At 32.4% G+C, this 20,456-nt stretch overlaps 1 protein-coding gene across 1 annotated transcript in view; it reads left to right on the plus strand.

Annotated features, from left to right (window-relative positions):
• SNX2 (sorting nexin 2) overlaps window positions 1-20,456 on the plus strand; it is a 63,747-nt gene that overhangs the window by 38,130 nt on the left and 5,161 nt on the right. The window contains exons 7-14 of the mRNA XM_071209681.1: window positions 2,683-2,761; window positions 9,173-9,248; window positions 10,151-10,264; window positions 10,520-10,613; window positions 12,078-12,283; window positions 18,204-18,347; window positions 19,578-19,658; window positions 19,755-19,826. Coding sequence (XP_071065782.1) covers window positions 2,683-2,761; window positions 9,173-9,248; window positions 10,151-10,264; window positions 10,520-10,613; window positions 12,078-12,283; window positions 18,204-18,347; window positions 19,578-19,658; window positions 19,755-19,826 — 866 coding nt within the window. The remainder of the gene's footprint in view (window positions 1-2,682; window positions 2,762-9,172; window positions 9,249-10,150; window positions 10,265-10,519; window positions 10,614-12,077; window positions 12,284-18,203; window positions 18,348-19,577; window positions 19,659-19,754; window positions 19,827-20,456) is intronic.

Consider the following 20,456-nt stretch of genomic DNA (forward strand, 5'->3'; position numbering starts at 1 on the left):
CAAAGAGAACAGCCAAGTCAAAAAGTTATTATTCTCATTTTGGTGACTAGTTATGCTAGTTTAGTCCTTCCACATCAATCAAAAATATATTTAAAAACTAAATTCCGATGCTCAAGTTCTTTGTGCTCTGAACTAATTATTTGCCTAATAACCTTCAGTTTTCCACAAATTACTGTAATATAATAAGTAACACATGTCAACTCAAAGTAGTAGAAATAAGTCCTAAGTGAACCCTTCTGTTACTGATAACTGCCAGCTTCAAAAAAGAGTGATGAGGGATGGTGGCACAATAAGGTTCATATTACCCAGACACACGGCCAGAATAGGATAGCCCATTAAATTATAAGACTATAACTTGAATTAAAGGAATAATTAGCAATCATTGAAGTTCACTGTTCTAAGACACTGCGCAAGGTACTTTACATGCATTCCCTCGTTTAATCCTCAAAACCACTTTATGAGGTTTGTTTATTGTCTTTATTTAATAAAGAAACTGAGGTTTTATCAATTCCATACGGCTACTAAGGAGGAGCTCAACCTAAATTTGTAGGCTATCTTACTCCAGAACTTGTACTCTTAAACCACTTTTCTCTTCTGCCTTCTAACTTCAGTATGCATATCTCAGTATGCTTATGGTTTACTTTTATTTTTTACATAATTGAGAACTTTCCAATCTTTAAAAATATCTTAATGCTCTGCATTTAAAGTCTATTAGTTTTTTTAAAAAAATTATTTATATACCACTTTTTTTTCCAAAACTAATTTGAGGCAACTTGAAGATACATATAATATAGTAGTTAATTTTTTATAGTAATTAAAAAATCTACATATGTATGTATAGCAGGAAAAGTAAATGTGGCAAATAAATAGTAAGATAAAGCCAAGTAAAATAAGTTTCCCAAAATGTATGCATAAAGTCTTGAACAATTATTAAAGGCAGATAACAAACTGATCTCTGAACTTCTTGGCAGTCAACCACGGAGAGATGCAATCACTTAAAATTTTTATATTGTCTACAGATTTTTTTAATATGAACAGATACATTGTCTAAGAAAAATTTAGAAGGTCAGAAGCCCTTTTAATCACAGAGCCAGTGGGTTTTAAGTAAGAAGCACTCAAAGTGGCATCATACAATAAGAGTAGTAACCTCTTTGCTGAGAGATTATAACTGCCACTAGGAGAAGAGAAGTCTTTTAGGTAGCACATAGCTGTTACCACTGTTATAGGACTTTGGTCGACTTAGAGACACTATTCCATTTAAGCTATTAGAAGTGAGCTACAACAGAGATGTAAGAGTTAGCTAGTTAGGGTAAGTTATTATTTTGGGGGGGGGGGGTGGGGGGGCCTTCAATAATCCATAATGGTTACCTCCAGGAAATAGCATGAGTAAGAGACCCTTGACTTCAATAAAGAAAAAAGCAACTGTATAGTGGTGAAATTATTCCAGAGCAACAGAATATGTGAAATAATAAACCTCCCACAACTTTTTTAGGTGTTTGGGTTTTCCTTTTCAATTCATTATACTTTACAGTGGAATTATTTTAAACATCATTAATTGGTGATTTAGTTATTCACCAAATACACAAATCTGAAGAAATAATTGAATGGATTTATATTTGCTTTACAGAATCCATTTTTTAACGTCTTTATTGAAATATAGTTCACATACCGTATGTACGATTCACCTATTTAAAATGTATAATTCAGTGGGTTTTAGTATATTCAAAGAGTTGTGTATCCATCACCACAATAGAACATTTTCATTACCTTCAAAAGAAACTCCATCCCCCTTAGCTGTCACCCCCAATCTACCTATAACCTTCAGTGTCAGCCAACTACCAATTGACTTACTTTCCTTATGTATTTGCCTATTCTAGACAATTTCATATAAATGGAATCATTGCGTAGTCTTTGGTGACAGGCTTCTTTCGTTTAGCCTGTTTTTAAGTTTCACCCATGCTGTAGTATGTATGTTTCAGAACTTCATTTTTACAGAATCTATTTCTGAAAGGAAAACAGTAAAAAAAGAAAAATCTGCAATTAAAAGTGTTAGAATTGACATTGCCAATATAGAAATAATTAGCATGATTTTAATTTTCTTCAGTTTGACATTGTGTTTTAAAGGGCTCTGGAAAAGAGCTTCTTATTTGAACTCTAACAAAACCAGCTATGATAAATTAATAAGAACCTGTTCTTAGAATCTGCTACAAGGTAAAACATTTAGCAAATTCTTGGGTTATACTTGTTTTTATAGTCCCCAAAGAGGAACCTTGCTTATTACTCATGAGCAATGAAAATGTTAATGGAGCTTAAACTCACTGATTTCACATTCTAACGTGCATATTGAAGTGCAAACATATTTTAATTTACCAGGAGTATAATAAACTGACAAATTTTTTACATAAACTTTTACATAAATGAACAACTAGGGGTCAGATAACTACAAACACAGCTCAACTTCACCTTGTCTGTTCTGTCATAAGTTTTTTCAAGTAAACTTGTTAACACATCATGTGAGTTTTAATTCCTCAAAAGGTTTTACATTTTTAGTAAGGATCCAGTTACAAATTTAGGAGCTTTTGTTTTTGTCAAGTTCCAATTTAAAGTATAATTTAAATAACACAAATTATTATAAAAGACTTTCAAAAATAAAATCATGAGTCTCATTCAATTTCTTTAAAGGCATGACCAAGGTCAAAGTGGGTAAAGAAGATTCATCATCCACTGAATTTGTAGAAAAACGGAGAGCAGCTCTTGAAAGGTAATTCTAAAGATTTATTTTTCATTTCTCTCCCTTCCCCTCCTCCTCACCCAGTTGTCTGCTTTCTGTGTCCATTCGCTGTGTGTTCTTCTGTGTCTGCTTATTCTTGTCAGCGGCACCAGGAATCTGTCTCTCTTTGTTGCATCATCTTGCTGCATCAGCTCTCCGTATGTGCAGCCCCACTCCTGGGCAGGCTGCACTTTTTTCACATGGGGCAGCTCTTCTTATGGGGCACACTCCTTGTGTGTGGGGCTCTCCTATGTGGGGGACACCCCTGTATGGCACAGCACTCTGCCTGCATCAGCACTATGCATGGGCCAGCTTCATCACACGTGTCAGGAGGCCCTGGGTTTGGACCTTGAACTTCCCATGTGGTAGGCAGATGCTCTATCCATTGAGCCAAATCCACTTCCCTGAAAGGTAATTCTAGACAGCTATATTTTATTACTCGTATCTCATTTTAATGTATGGCATAACTAAATTTTATTGATAAATTTTTTCAAAGTATCACTTGATGGCTCTTATAGAGAATGTTTAAAGTTTTATAAAGAAAATTTCAACAACACAGTGCTGTATACTTTTTCTGTTTTCATTAATCCTCATGAACAGTCTAACAAAATAAAAACTTTTTTTTGTATTTCATATATGCTATAAGCAGGAATATAAGAGCATATGCTAGTTAAGGAAAGAAATAGTATATCATAGCTTTGGCTAGCAAGAGAAAAAACTGCCAAGTTTGTAAAAGGAAACCGTGAAAGTTGTGAATGGGTGGGGGAAGCATTTTTAAAAATATGTGGATTAAAATGAAATCTCTTCAGTATTATTTAGATTCTTAAGTCATATCTATATACTGTGTTAGATAATTTGGCTAATTATAGTTCATCTTAAGTAATTTTTACTTTTCAATTATTACTTGGTAAGAAAGAGCACGATTAAAATAACAATGATGAAAAATGTAATCTGTGTTCTCCCTTATTTTTGCATAATTGATATTGACCCAAATGTGCAAAAGTACTGATTGTTTCAGTTGACTAATTTTGTACTAAAAGACAAATATATATTCTTTACCTTCCTTTAGAGTACTTATCTTGACACGTTCCCTATACCTTTGAAAATTATTTTTGTGGTAGGCTAGAAAGGAATGAATGGAGAGAATCAACATTTCTAGAATCTTAACCTTTTTTCCTTCTTGCTGTGCTGAAATGTGAGATCACAAATTTTGAAACTATCTCAAAACCCAACTCTTGGAACATAGTCTGTTCATAAGATGGAAATTATCTAGGCTTGAAAGATTTTTCTAATTTCATGAGATTTTGTTTTGTTTTGCTATGGCTTAAAATCAGTGGTTGAAGTGGGTAGGAATGGTGTGTGTGTGTGTGTGTATGGTATAAATTTTTTTTTTACTTTTTTATTATCTTTTTTTTTTTTAACATATATAGATCACTCAAAATGTAACCTTAAAAAATATAACAGTTTCCTATATACCCCCACTCCTCCCAATCAACAACCTCTTTTTATCAGTGTGGTACATTCATTGCATTTGATGAATACGTTTTGAAACAGTGTTACACAGGATGGATTGTAGTTACACTCTCTCCCAGTCCATTCAGTGGGTTATGGCAGGATATATAATGTCCTGAATCTGTCCCTGCAATATCATTCAGGACAACTCCAAGTCCCGAAAATGCCCCATATAAATTATTTTTTAAAACTTTTAGGCAACTTATTTCTGGGTTTTAGTAGTAAATTGTTTAAATTTCAAGAAAGTATCACAGTAAAGTCACTTGCAGTTTACAGTAAGAAAAGCTAAAGAATATGCAATTTTAAACCTATTATAAAAGGCTTAGAAAATAGGATTTTTGCTGAGAATGAACAATTACTCAGGAAAACAATTTAAATTGCATTAAAAGAAGTTTAGGTTAGGCATTAGAATTGATTTTGTTGAGAGAATGGTCATAGAATATTTTTAACAATAGAAGTAGACAGTGTTATACCTTGGTTTCCTTTAGTCCTTTCTGAAAGTGTAAAAATGACCTTTGAGAGCCTTTTCAAGTCCTATTTTTCTATGGGTAAATTTGAACTATTTTGGGTGGCACGCTTGATAAGTAACTTAATGAAGATTTATTGTACCAAGGACAAATAATTTAGTCTACATTTACCTTTCTTCTAACTTAGTGGCATTGCGTAGTACTTTCTATACCCTCATGCAGTATGAAACATTGAGGAGAGTTTTAAAGAAATATTAAAACTTGAGTAGTGTTTTACTGATAAATGTTAATTGTTAAATGCTACTTTGGTGGAATTTGCTGCAGTTAAAAAAAAAAAAAAAAAAGATGTACTTCATTTTGCATTAGAAGAAGATATCCAAAGAAAATATTGTCTTAAACACACAGAAACAAAGGAATTAAAATGATTTCTGTAGTTTGACTCTAATCCTAATTCTCTCAGTCCAGCCAATTTTATTCAGTGTCTTTGCATATTTATTTTTAATCTACATAGGTTTCTAAACCTGCATTTTCCTTAACTTTTCCAATAGCAGACTTTTCAAAAGTGATTTTCTTTAACGTTTTAAAAACTTTAAACATTAACCCAGGCACACCTGTGATATAGCAGCCTAGTCAGATCTGGTGGGTCAGGGAAGCATTTTTCTTTTTATTACTTTATCAATACTGAGATCCAGATAACCATCTTGAACAAAAGGATAAACATCTGGCTCCAAACCCTAGAAAGAAAAAGGGAGTAGTTTAGTTTACAAGTACTCCTCCCTGTTCCACACTCAGTAAAAGAAGAGTTTGTTTTGAGTGTGTCTAAGATCCCTTGCTTGATTTCCTTGAGAGTGCTCCACATCTTACTTAAGATCAAATTGAGTTTATGTTAGAGTTCTGGGAATATAAGCTGAGAAATGTAGAGTAGTACAATGATAGTGTACAGGTTTTAGAATCTGTTCTCAGTTCAACCCTGCACTGAACTACAAACTATCTTTGTGATCTTGGGCAAATTATTTAACTTCATTGCATTCTTCCTTATTTCTAAAGTATAAATTTATCAGGGTTTTTGTTTTTGTTTTTTATCAGGAGGTACCTGGGATCTAGTGAATGTAAAGCAGGTACTCAACCACTGGGTGTACCCACTCCCAGGTTTTTTTGTTGTTGTTGTTTTTTAATATATTTTATTAGTGAAGTTGTGAGCTTGCAAAACAGTCATGCATAATGAGCAGAATATACATCTCCCCTCTACCAGCACCTCACAGTGTATCAATTTTGATTATGTTCATTCTAAGCACTTAAAATCCAACAAGACCCAATTAGTGTACACTAACTCTTCTATAGCAAGCATTTTGGAGGTAAGCACCTGTTCAGGCATCCAGTTCATCAGGAAAATCTATTGCTTCCTTCTGATATCAACAATATAACAGCTTCTCACCACTTTTCTGACAACCCTAGTCAAGATGTCTTGATTAACTACAGTTGCCTCCTAATTGGTCTGCCTGCTTCCATCCTTGCACCCCTACTCAGTTTTCAATATAGCAGCCTGAGTGATCCTTATAAACCATAAGTCAGATCATACCATTCTCCATTTTTCTCAGAATGAAAGCCAAAGTCCTGTAAGACCTTACATGATCTGCACCTCCCCCACCCTATTACCTGTTTTATCTCATCTCCTTGATCACTCTGCTCTAGCCATACAGACCTTTTTCCTGCTCTTCAAACATTCCAGGAATGTACCCACCTTAGGATCTTTTCACTGCCTGCTGCCTGTGCCTAGAATGCTTTGTTCCCAGGTAACACCTCGGCTAACCACCTTACTTATTTCAAGTTCAGGTATCTCCTTTTCAGTGATGTCTACAATGACCATTACTTCATTCTGACCTATTCTGTTTAAATTGCCATTAACCACACTTCACATGCTTGATGCATTTTACCCTACTAGTTTATTCTTTTTTTTCTCCCACACAACTTGCCACCTTGACGCATACTGTTTATTACGTTTATAGTTTTTTCTTTGTTTTCTCTTACTAAAATAAAGGATCCACTGACAAATGGATCTTGGTCTCTTTCCCTCTTTTTATGTTCCATCTCCTCCTCCTAGCTATCTACAACCCTTTCTGACCTTAATTCTGAATTGATGTATATTTATAAATACTCATTATTTTAAAATCCATTTTATGTTTCTGATCTTGATTTCAATATTATATAAGCTTAATCCATTTTTTTAAGTAGTTAATTGCTCTTTACTTCCACTTTACCCTTAAGAAAAAGGAATGTTTTACTTTGTTTTTCTAGAACCTCATTTCCCAAAATTGATCCCTCAGAATGGTAATATGTGGTAGGGTGAAAAAAAGAATATATAATAAATTAACTTTTTTTTTAAGATTTATTTTATTTATTTCTCCCCCACCCCCATTGTTTGCGCTCACTGTCCGTTCTCTGTGTCTTTTTGTTGTGTACTTTCTGTTCTGCTTGTCTTCTTTTTAGGAGGCACTAGGAACCAAACCCAGAACCTCCCATGTGGAAGGGAGGTGCCCAATCACTTGAGCCACCTTCACTCCCTGCTTGTTGTGTCTCTCATTGTGTTTCTTCGTTGTGTCAGCTCGTCATGCCAACCCATCGCGTCAGTTTGCTATTTTACTTGTCTTTAGGAGACATCAGGAACCGAACCCAGGATCTCCCATGTAGTAGGCAGGTACCCAACTGCTTGAACCACATCTACTTACCCATCAATTAACTTTTGTTAATATAGAGTTTAACAAAATGAAACCAGGTTTATTTCCTACAGGACTTCTTACATTATATAATATACTATATGCATTATGAATCATGAAGAGAAGAATATGTATGTAATGTATTTCAAACTTTCTTGATTTGTAGAACCAGTCTTTTTGGTTCTCACTTTGGAACTCACTTTGGAAAGCTATTTTAAAATGTAAATGGTATTAGGTGTTTCCATTTGGGCCTGAAATTTTAGAATATTTCAAAAAGGTTTGGTGCTAGACATTATATATTCCTTTCTGTTTGTTCATTTTACCTATTTACCAGATATTTTGGGTACTGAGGTGAACAAATTATGACACTGCCTCCAAGCAGTATGCAGTCTAACGATTAACTTACCTAATAGTATTGCAAAAATCAGTGTTAAAATTGTAAGCAAAATTCCAGTAGAAAAATACCAACATTTCTTAAATTTACAGGATTAGAGTTCCTACTGCATCTCTTTTGGTTTAATGATGTAGTCAGCAAATATTTTTTTAAACCACAGTGTAGATTGTATTGTATATTCCTATTAAATGTTCTATTTCTGTTAAATGACTTATGTGGGATACTAACTTAAAATGGTTACTTTAATTTAAAATATTAAATGGTAGGTATTTTATGTGTATATAGAAAGAAAATATATAAAAACAGAAGTTAGCATTTAAACTTCAACAAAACAGTCATATTTGTCAGAAGCTATTAATTTTAGGCATAGTTAATCTTGTAAAAAGGTAGAAAAAATTTCTGACTAAATTATTCTAGAGAAATACATTAACTGAGGTAAAATGTTATAATTGAAATATTACTGCATGTAATTGTTAATCTGGTGAAAGATAGCATTTGAAAAAATAGGATTAGATAAGTAATCAAGAATCATCAAATAGTTGGAAATTTTTTCTGTGAAAGCGTGACTGGTAATAAATATATTTTGAAGATAGGGAAATATGAGCTTTGTTAGAGTAAAGCAGAACAACTGAAGTTGGGCTAATGGTGATTTAATAATGGTGTTTCTCTTTACTTTTTCTTGTGTATTTTATGTGGTATATTTAGGTAAGGAAGATATTTATCAAAAATAGCAAAACCTTAAAAATAGAAATACTGAAGAAAATTTAGTACTTGTCAAATAAGGACCAAAGCTGATTGTGATCATTTAAATCTGCTGACATGCAAAAAATTTGGTAGGTTTCCTTATCCCCCATTTTGGAAATAATAGCAATGAAGAAATAGCTGACTAGAATATGTTTAGTAAGATGTATCTTAGAACTCTGAAGTAATAGCTAGGGACATATTGACTCTACTCAGTAAAATTATTAGACAAGTTCATAGACCTTTTTACAACACTAATACTTGTAAAATCAAACCTTTGTACATTATTTAGCCTAATACTGCAGGCAGATCTTCAGTAAGTTGATTAGCCTCTCCCCTCCCCACATCATATCTCTTTTTATATAATTGTGAAAACGAAAGGAAAGTGACATCAATTTTCAAAAGGTGGACAAAAAACCTTTTAATCATCAAATTGCTGTAAGATTCTAAATAATTAAAAATAAGATTGATAGGAAGCAGACTGAAGATACCTGTTTAGTAGTTTTTTATTCTTTTGAAATAAGGCTTAAAATAAAATGCTATAGATAAAGAGACATTTTATTCTTAAATCTAGATATCTTCAACGAACTGTAAAACATCCAACTTTACTACAGGATCCTGATTTAAGGCAATTCTTGGAAAGTTCTGAGGTATCATTTCCATTTTAAATATTTTATGTACATTTTCTTATTGTCATCAGTGTAACTTAAAAAAATAAATATTCAGTAGGTAATTGAATTAATGAATGTAATGCAATTATTTTTGCTTAGTACTTCATGAAATTACTATTAAAATATATTCTTTGCATTGATATTTGTAGGATGAATTGAAAATTTAAAACAAGATATAAAAAAAATAATTTATAGATAATCTAAGTCTGACTGCCCTAAGTCATTTCTTAGGTATTGTATTAAAATAAGTTTATCCAGATCTAATTTTAGAGATGGATGAATATGCGTTTGTTTTTCACATTCTAATGTTCTTTTTAAAACAGGTTTCAAAATGTAATTTTGTGACTTGAAAGAACCCAAATGAACTTAAAACAGCACCGCTCTTTATATTTGAGATGTTTGGCACATTTGGCGCTTAAAGTTCTAATTGTTCCTGTTTTCAGATCTTTTCAAAATTTACTTGAGTACTAGGCATTTTAAAAAATTCAAAATACACAATCCAAACCAAGCACAAGGAGATTTTTCTGCTTTCCTTATAACCACTTTATTTCTGCTAGCAAACAGGTGGCCATTGTTAAGGTGCTTGGCAATTTCTTAATGTATTTTGACAAACAGGGTGTTTGTTCCATCTAAATGTAAACATGCAGAAGAAAAGCAAATGGAAAGTCTATTTTTTAAGTTTTCCTTTGAGAGTGTACAAGTCGTATATTTGAGAATTAGGTCCCACTATTGAAATGTATGAGAGTAAAGAAAATACAGCCTCCCTTTTTTCTTTTCGGGATTTTTGTTTGTTTGTTTTTTGAGGGAGGTCCCTTTTGTGCCCAGTTAAACCTCCAGGCTTTTAACTGGTTTGTTTGCCCTTATTTGTCATTCAATTCCAGCTGCCTAGAGCAGTTAATACACAGGCTCTGAGTGGAGCAGGAATATTGAGGATGGTGAACAAGGCTGCCGACGCTGTCAACAAAATGACAATCAAGATGAATGAATCGGATGCAGTAAGAGCTGATTTTTCGACTTGAATAATGAGATGAATTAATGAGCCCAACAATTGCATTTTAAAGCTGAACAAGTAGAAAATAGGATATTAATTTGCTTATTGAGTTTAGTTCTCAGCAACATCACTTGACCGCCATGGTTATACATGGCTAATTTGTTGCTTTAAAACAAGCAATGTAGCTTGCTGTTGGTGACCTAATTTACAGTGGTTTGTTCTTGCTAAATTAGCTCCATTTTTCTTTTTTTTTTCTTAGTGGTTTGAAGAAAAGCAGCAGCAATTTGAGAATCTGGATCAGCAACTTAGGAAACTTCATGCCAGTGTTGAAGCCTTGGTTTGTCATAGAAAAGGTTTGTTTGTCTTATTATTTAGTGTTTAGCACCGTAAAGCTAATTTAAAATTTTTATTTAAATTGTGTGAAATTGAGTATTCCAAGTTTATTATAGAAGAAAGAAAACAGTAGCTTAAGGGAATGTTTTCTATTTCAACTTTATTTAATTTTTTTTTAAGGAGGTACGAGGACTTGAACCCAGGATCTCACACATGGGAAGCAGGTGCACAACCACCGAGCTTTACCCAGTTCCTATTTAAATTTTTTTGTTTTATTTTAATATAGCTTCTAGTTTAGAAGTAGAAAAATCCTGAGCTTTTAAAAGTATATTTTGAGTTTTGAATGAAAACTATGTTCACTTGATTAACTCTCTGTTAAACATTATTTACAATTTAGTAAATGAAGATGTCTTAAAAGTAACTTTGATTATAATAAAAAATGGGAAATTTAAAATTTGATATTTGAAGATTTTCTGAAACTATTTAATTTGTGGCTATATTTCATGGAAAATCCTTTGAAGTATTCTTTTCATTTTTGAAACAATATTTTAAAATCTAGGGATATTTTTAGTAAAAATTCATACGAAGTTTGAGTTGTAATTTTTAAAATCCACAGTGGGTATTTTTCCTTTGTTTTAAAGAATACCAGTTAAGCTTTCAATAAGTTTTCTAAAATCCTTAATAAATAATTTGGTAGGTGCCATTATCAGCAGTACATTTCATTAAAATAATTACAGAAACCTGCTAATAGATTTATTATTAAAAGTAGTGTGTAACAGCTTTTGCCATATGTATTATTTGGATTTATGTATTATGTATTATATATACAATATGAGTTATATGGCTTCATGGTTCTTTTAGAGAACTTTTTTTAATGTAGAGTAACAGCAACTTTCAGGCAGGGCATTAGTCATTGACAATATCCAGCCTATAACCATCTATTTTTCTTTATTCAAATACTGAAATGGTCATAACCAAAAATGTTTTTAGAAATTCTAATATTTTACTAAGGAATATTCCTTAACAAAGAAAAGATTTATGTGAATTGTATATACAATTTTGCTGCTTCTCCTGTTAGCTAAATAATTTTCTCATTAAAAACTACAGGCATTGTCTTCAAAAACAAATATTTAAAGGCCAAAGAATGTAGTGTAAATCAATTTTGAGAGTTCCCATTGCTTTCCATATTAAAAATATATTTCTTGTCATTTTTAGAAATGGACAGGAAAGAGTGAGCACTTTAGGGGAGAAAAGGGAGACAGATTATTATACGAAATTATTGCAGCATAATTCAGCCCCTGGGAATATAGGCAATGGTTCTTCTAATATTTCAGTAGCTCTCTGAATGCTTGGCATTTATGCCCAAGACATTTGCATGTCTTATTGTTTCATATAATTATTTTAAAATAATATTTGAACAGTAGAAAATAATAGTTTTTTTAACCTTATTATGAATAGTAAAAGTTAATATTTTCTTGTTTCAGAACTTTCAGCCAACACAGCTGCCTTTGCTAAAAGTGCTGCCATGTTAGGTAATTCTGAGGATCATACTGCTTTATCTAGAGCTTTGTCTCAGCTTGCTGAGGTTGAGGAGAAAATAGACCAGTTACATCAAGAACAAGCTTTTGCTGACTTTTATATGTTTTCAGAACTACTTAGTGACTACATTCGTCTTATTGCTGCAGTGAAAGTAAGCCCTATTTTGCAATTTTTCTTCCTTCTTCAATGGTTTGCTTTAAGAAGAATTTTGTTTCCTCTTAGTCATGAAGTTAAGTGTATAAATTCTATATATATATAATGGTTTTACAATTAGTAGTTATAGCTTAAATTTTCTTCTCCCGAGGTTTGGACAGTACAACAGATGGAAGTAGTATTTTGCAGAATTGTAAGGAATGCCAAATAAGATAGAAGACAGTGCAAATTTACTTACATATTTACATATTAAAGTTTGCAACTATAACTGATAGGCATTTGTTTGCTCGCTCTATCACTAATTGAAAATACCCACTGGATTATGTTATTAATAAAGGTGACCATGTTCAAGAAGCATGACAAAACCAGAACTGATTGTTGTAGAGAGTTAATGGTGGCTTACGAGTTCTGTAATCCAACATTCTGTGTATATAACCAAATGTATAGTCACCCTGTATTTTCCCATAAGATGAGACTAGGTTAGATCATAAATTATCTAGTGCTGATGTTTAAGCTCAAATAATCTTCAGTTTCTAAGTATTTGGAAAAATGAAAATTAGTATTCTATAGATATGTCCAATATTCAGACATTTAAACTGAACTGAATATTTAACCTATCATACATTTCAGAAATACTCTAAGATCTGACAGTGTCATCAAATTATTGTTACGAATATTAGTTGTGGGGTGAGAGGGAACTAGGTATTTATTTCTATTTAATCTTTTACCTTGAATTGGAACATCCAGAAAGTTAATGACATCTTATACATTGCTTTCTTTTGCAAAAATTTTTCAACTGTCTTTTACCAAATTAGTGTTCATCTATAATGAGAACATCAATATAATGCATATTTATTGATGATTCTGCTCACAAGCTAATAGTGATTTCTTATTACTAGAGAGTTCTTAATATTTCAGAATGCTTTCTTAGATTTGGTGAAACTACCAATTGTGCTTGTATTTACTCTTTGAGATGTTACTCTTTACAGTCCTCTTGTGGTTTATTTTTCTTTTAAGTTATTTATAGATAATATAGATAGCAGTTATCAGAGTATATTTATTATATATAGGCAACTCATCACATACAGAAATACAGCTTACAGATGATAATTCTTATTTCTGCTCCGCCTACTCTCACCTCATTTCAGTCCTCTCATTAACATGGGAGCCACTGTGGGAAAGTATGAAATTTCCAAAAAACCTGTGGTCCCAAAAGAGAAGTTGGTAAGTGTCTTTAAGAAGTGCCTGCTGAGAAAAGCTAACCTGGGAAAAGACTTTCAGAGAGGCAGCGATGGTCTGTCTTTGTAATGGATGTCAGTCCCTCAAAAACAGCTCCCCTCCTAACAGTGGAAATCTTTTCACTATGTTTTTACATTGCCAGAAATTACACTTATATCCATGTTCTCAGTATGTTTTCTGTACAACACTGGCACCAAAAAATGTACACAGTCAACTAAGTTTGGGAAATAATGTATACAGTATCTCTATCTTAGATATTCATTATGTACATATAAAGGCTCAAAACTGCTTAGGAGTAAAAAAAAAATGTCATTTTTAATCTTGTTTAATCCATAGTTTCCCAAATTCATATGAACAGGAATCTTTTTCTACTTAATGGGTATTAATATATATGGGACACACTTGAAAATGCTGTTAGTGATTCATTGACTGAAAGGGGTTACAAAGCTATGGTCAAATTATATACTGAGATAAATTAGCTCTTCTCATTGATTTTCTACTGAAACCTAATGCAGGTCAGTTGCACAGAGAGTTGAGAAATTAAGGAAGGTGAGTAGCAGGTAATTTTTGTGAGGTTTTATTTTGTTCTTTGTTTCAAACTAATTCGTTTGTAGTTGAAAAATAATAATAATAGATGCACATGATAATTCTAACAGCCCAAAAAGGTAAATTTGTTTTCTCCCTTAGGCCCTCTAGTCTCTCTGTCCTCAAATACTGTTAGATGCTTTTATGTCTTTGTAGAATTTTTCTATGCATGTTTATGAATCTTATTTCTTTTTCTCCCTTCTTAACACAAAAAGGAGCATATTCTATGAATTGTTCTTTTCCTGCTTTTTTCATCTGGTCTATTTTAGATAGGTCTGCATATGAGCATATGTAGATATGTTACATTCTTTTTAATGGCTGCATAGTATTCTGTTGTATAGCATATAGATGTACCTTCACCTGTTTAAACAGTCCAATCTTAAAAAATATCCAGTATTTTGTTAATTGGCCTTTGGACATAAAATTTCTAGGAGTAGAATTGCTGTCATAGTGCCTAAGTGTTTTGAATTTCAATAAGTACTGCCAAATTACTGTCCAAAAAGATTTTACACCAGAAATTGGACCTTAACCAAAGAGATGGATTTATCCCATTTCAAAATATTGCCTAAGTCTCAACTTGTATCCAGGAAACTCCTGCTTTTCTCTTTCATATAATGCATGACCTGTGACATTCTGGACTCCACATTTGGCTGACATATATTAAACGGTAAACCCTTTACATGCACTCTCATGTAATGGGTTTCTCTGAATTACTAGAGTAGGGTCAGTTGATGGCAGTGGTTTTCAATGTTTTTAGCACTAGAACTCTCAATAAAACAATTTTTACTTGGGATCCAATTTCTAAAAAACAGCAGATAGGTCCCTCAAGAAATTTTAAGACCTCGTTGCTTATTCTAAATACTGTAGCACCTTTTTTTTTTAAATTGCGTTTTTCTTGAAGATACATAGATCACAATAAATGTTACATTAACAAATACAAGAGGTTCCCACATCCCACACCCCCACACCATAAAACCCCAAGAAGTTAGGCAGCTTGGTTTCATATTCACTAAAGTAGAATATGTTATTAATTAAAGTTGCAGTGTTAAATTTCCTGGTGGGTCACAGGAAATTGTTCCACAACTGCAACCTCATTTAACCTAGACCAGTTTGCACACAATACTTGCCATAAATTGGCAGGGTGTGGAGAACCTTACATAAGAGGTTGATTCTACTAGACTGGATTAGCATCTTCACATAAAAGGGAAACATTAAGTTTTGATTTACTTGATTTAAAGTGGCATTGTTAGTACTGTTCTGATTCTTTTTTTTTTTCTTTTTGAGTTGCAAAGTTAGGAAAACAAATGTAAAAAAGTTGATTTGTAGAGTTAAGATTAATTTTTTTCTAAAATAACATCATTTTAATGGTCATAGTCATGGCTCCTACATGTGATAAACATGAGGTTTTTGTAGAATATTGTGTGAAAATAAATTGAGCAGGGACCAAATTAGTTTAGATTCAGCACACCAATGAAAAAAAATAGTTAAAAAAAAAGCCAGTTGACAAATAGTAATATTAAGACCATAAGCAAATACCTAGATTAAAGGACATTTTGGTTAGCTTTTGCCCTTTATTGAAGCACGTTTTAAGTAGTCAGATTGTTATTTAACAGGAATTTTCAAATTAAGAGGTGATATGGCCCTGTTTCCCTAAAGAAAGGCTAGCCCAAAAATTACTTTTTCTGGTTGGGGTTGTTTTGTTTTTTTTTTTAATTCATTTTTAATTTCCGTGTGTGTTTGTTTTAAATAATAGTAGCTTTTACTGCATCTGTTTGTGTTAGAATGTATTTTGTGATGTGGGCTCAGTTTGGCTGAAGACAAATGAATTCATAATAAAGAATATTTTAGAAAAAGCAAGGTCTTTCACATTTAAGAAAAGTAGACAAAGGGGATAGAAAGATTCATTTACTCATGTCAGAAGAGAAATTCTATGAGATGAGAAGTTAAATATAGCATAGTAAATTTAAATACCTATAGTTAGGATGTTTTGACTTACCAGTCTGCCTAAGATGTCCCATTTTATATCTGTTGTCCTAGTATAATAATTTTTTTTAAAGATTTATTTTATTTTTATTTATTTCTCTCCCCCCCTCTCCCCCGGTTGTCTGCTCTCTGTGTCCATTTGCTGTGTGATCTTCTGTGGCTGCTTCTGTCCTTATCAGCGGCATCGGGAATCTGTGTTTCTTTTTGTTGCGTCATCTTGTTGTGTCAGCTCTCCATGTTGCAGTGCCATTCTTGGGCAGGCTGCACTTTCTTTCACACTGGGCGGCTCTCCTTATGGGACACACTCCTTGTGTGTGGGGCTCCCCTACGCGGGGGCACCCTTGACGTGGCACGGCACTCCTTGCGCTCATCAGCACTGAGCATGGGCCAGCTCAACATGGGTCAACGAGGCCCAGGTTTTGAACCGCGGGCCTCCCATGTGGTTGGTGGACGCCCTAACCACTGGGCCAAGTCTGCTTCCCTAGTATAATTATTGATAGTGCCTCCTTTCACTCTCAAAAGTATCCTGTTTCATATGATTAATGATATGGTATTAAGTATTAGATGTTTGAGTTTTAAAGGATTTGGAGAACAGTAGAAATAAGAGGTCTTGTTTAGTATTGACATGGAAGAAGTTATAGATTGTATACTTTTTCCAAATTCATAGAACTCATCAAGAAAATACTAATTTTTCTAATATAAAATTTCCAGAGGGGAGCCAACATAGCTCAAGTGGTTGAATGCCTGCTTCCCATGAGCGAGGTCTGGGTTTGATCCTAGTACCTCCTAAAAACAAACGAACAAAAAAAGCCTACTCTCATTGGGGAATGGATGTAGCTCCATGGTTGAGCATCTGCTTCCCATGTACAAGATCCTGGGTTCAATTCCCAATACCTCCATTAAAAAAAAAAGAAAAAGAGCGAGAATGAGGGAAGGAAGGGAGTGAAGAATTAGACTTTAACAACTGTTTGGGGAAAAGTACTTTGTTTTCTAGTTGATTGAATTTTTTTTAATGCTGTTGCTTCCATATTGGAAAATGCCATAAGATATAAATGTAGTACAATTACAGGTTTTGGGGGTTTTTCCCATAATACTGGATGATTATTATTATTATTTACACTTTTAGTAGAAATCTAGAGTTAATCAACTACACTTATATGAATGTTATTTAGAACTACTCCATAATGGTAGATAGTAATAAGTCTCCACTAAGTTAAGTCTGCTTCTGATAATGTTTAGAGGTAAAAATCCCAATATCCCTTTTCCTATTAAAGAAATCTTTTTTTCAGATCATGAAACTATGTGTAAAATCAAGACCTCTTCTGACTGTTTTGTTTGTTAAGATCACAGACATCATTTAATGTATTAAATTTAAAAACAATCTACTCAGAGAGAATAAAGTTAAAAGTCAACATAAGGTCCTCATTTTTAAAAAAACATATTACATGGATTATACAATCCCTGGGACTATATAACACAGTGAATTCTGTAGTGGAACATGGACTGTAGTTAACAGAACAAATATGAGAATGTTTTATCAAATATACTAATCAGAGTGTAAATCCAATGGTTTGGGGGTATAATACACCAAATGTAAGATATAGGCAATAGTTAGTAATATTTTGACAGTGCATTTTCATAGTTTGTAACAAATCTGTCACAACAGTGCAAGGTGTTGGGGGTGGGGTGATGTGTGGGAGCCCTGTATGATGATATGCATGTTTGTTTTTTAAGTTCATAACTTTTACTATACATTTATTGTTTATGTATGTTCATGTATGAATGATATACTCAAATAAAATTTTTTCTAAAATCTACAACACAAATTACTTCACTGAAAAATAAATAAATAAAACTAAAGCTAGTGAAAAGAATTTTATGTACTTTTTAAAAAAATTCTGAACTCTCGTTTCATCCATTGATAGTTTGTTTTTAAGCAAATTAATGTGGAAATTTATTTTCTTTGATAACAGTATGCTTATATTCCATATCTCAATAGCATTTAAATATTTGATTTTATCATTTTCAATATAACAGCACTTTTAGTATTATGAAAATATTTCATAGTGTTACTCTTTCTTGCTTAATGGCATTCTGTCATTCACTTCTAGGGTGTGTTTGACCATCGTATGAAGTGCTGGCAGAAATGGGAAGATGCTCAAATTACTTTACTCAAAAAACGTGAAACTGAGGCAAAAATGATGGTTGCTAACAAACCAGATAAAATACAGCAAGCTAAAAATGAAATAAAAGAGGTGATTAATATAAAATGCTTTTATTTCTGTAATCAAGTTTTTCATGAGTCATTCATATATGCATAATTTTTCATGTATTTTTTTCTGAACCATTCAACACTTAGCTACATTTCCATATTTTTATGAACTATGTTAGAATTACTTTAACATTGTGATCATCATTAAAGCCTCTAGAGCCCTTTGTTACCTCCACAAGGTTATATGGAATGGATAAAAAAGGATACATAGAAAAGATCTAAAATTAACATTTGCATTAATAATGCCCATTTCTTTTGAGATGGTTAATTTGACTTCAGATAATTTGTGTCTAAAAATGGTTTTTGAGATAGCTCTTTCCCATATTTAGCTATACAGGCAATATTATCCCCCATATATATGTATTATATATGGTAATTAGTAAATTTGTATAAGTTTATTATAATTTATACACTTTTTTTGCCATGCTTCAATAAGGAAATTGAAGAGGTAGGACAACCTTTATTTTATTAAAAATAAATTTACCTGCTCTTTGAAGCGTACATACCAATGTTTTGGTTACATAGTGGGAAAAATATCATTTTCATTACTTAAATCTTCAGTTATTTTATTTTAGCTGTTCCATTGGTCACTAATCACAATGTTTTGTATTGTATTTAATGTTTACTGAAAGGTCTTCAGCAGACCAAAATTCCACAATTTTAAAAATCTGGGCATTTTTACCATTACAAAAGTGTTTTGTTTTGTTTTGTTTTGTTTTTTTAACGTTTTGTCATGACAGTTTTTCTAATTTAAAGTATTTCCATGGGCACATAAATTATGATGAACACATACTCTTTAAATTAAGAGAATATCATTGATATATTCCAAAATAATTAATAACACAGAAATAAATATTATATTGTAACACTGCTAAATAATTTGGTAGTGAATTTTATACCCAAAATCTTTTTCCTCCATCTTAGTTATAGTTAATTAAAGTATGGATATTGTAGTTCATCAAGTTTTAGAATAGTCTAATCTTGAGTAAAACTGGCAATAAAATGTTAATGGAAGTTAAGCTGACACCCATTTATTTCTACCGATAGAGTTGAATACAAGACTTGATGATAAATTGGGCTTTGCCGATATGGGGTTTCTCTGAGTTTTCAGGCATTATGATATAATAAATTAAATAACTGGTCATGACAGCTAGTACTCTTAAAGTTTTCTAGACAAGACTGACATGTGTGCATTTTTGTTTGTTTTTATTAGTGGGAGGCCAAAGTACAACAAGGAGAAAGAGATTTTGAACAGATCTCTAAAACAATTCGAAAAGAAGTGGGAAGATTTGAGGCATGTATAATAGTTCTGCATTTTTCTTAAAAACATGCTTTTGCTGCAGTTTTTTTCTACTAATGGATATCTTTTTATGTATTTGTACTTTAACAGAAAGAACGAGTGAAAGATTTTAAAACTGTTATTATCAAGTACTTAGAATCATTAGTACAAACACAACAACAGGTAAGCTAATTTTTAATATATATAAATTCTAGAATCTGTTTTTGGTATACTTTTTCAGTTCAGAGAAGAGAATTAATGAAATGGCCCTTTAAACTCAAGGAGGAATAAGAAATGGAATAGGAAAAAAAATGGTAGCGTTAAATATACCTGGGTCATTTTTGCTTCTGCTACTTCTAAACACTAGGCAGAAGAATGCGTTTCCCAGTTTCAGGCCACAAGAATATCCTGGACAACTTTTCTCTGTGTTTTTTTAAATTAACATCTTTTTTTTTTTTTTAAACATACATAGATCACACATAATTTTTCATTAAAAAATATAGGAGGTTCCCATATGGCCCACTCCCCACACCACCCGTTTCCCACATCAGCAACCTCTTTCATTAGTGTGGTTCATTCATTGCAATTGATGACTATATTTTGGAGCACTGCCTAGCTTTATTTTCTTGTTGATCAGACTTGTCTGGGTAATTCTTATAACAAATTCTTCTCTTTCATAAAACATACAACTTAAAATAAACCAAAAACTAAACTTTAAAAAAAGGTTGTGTTGTTTTGATCTTTGTTTTATTTGTTTTGGGATTGGTGACTGTATATTATGGGCATTGGCCAAACTGCAAGGGCATTTGTCTC

Source organism: Dasypus novemcinctus, chromosome 2 (genome assembly GCF_030445035.2).
Source record: "Dasypus novemcinctus isolate mDasNov1 chromosome 2, mDasNov1.1.hap2, whole genome shotgun sequence".
In the NCBI taxonomy this organism is placed as follows: domain Eukaryota; kingdom Metazoa; phylum Chordata; class Mammalia; order Cingulata; family Dasypodidae; genus Dasypus; species Dasypus novemcinctus.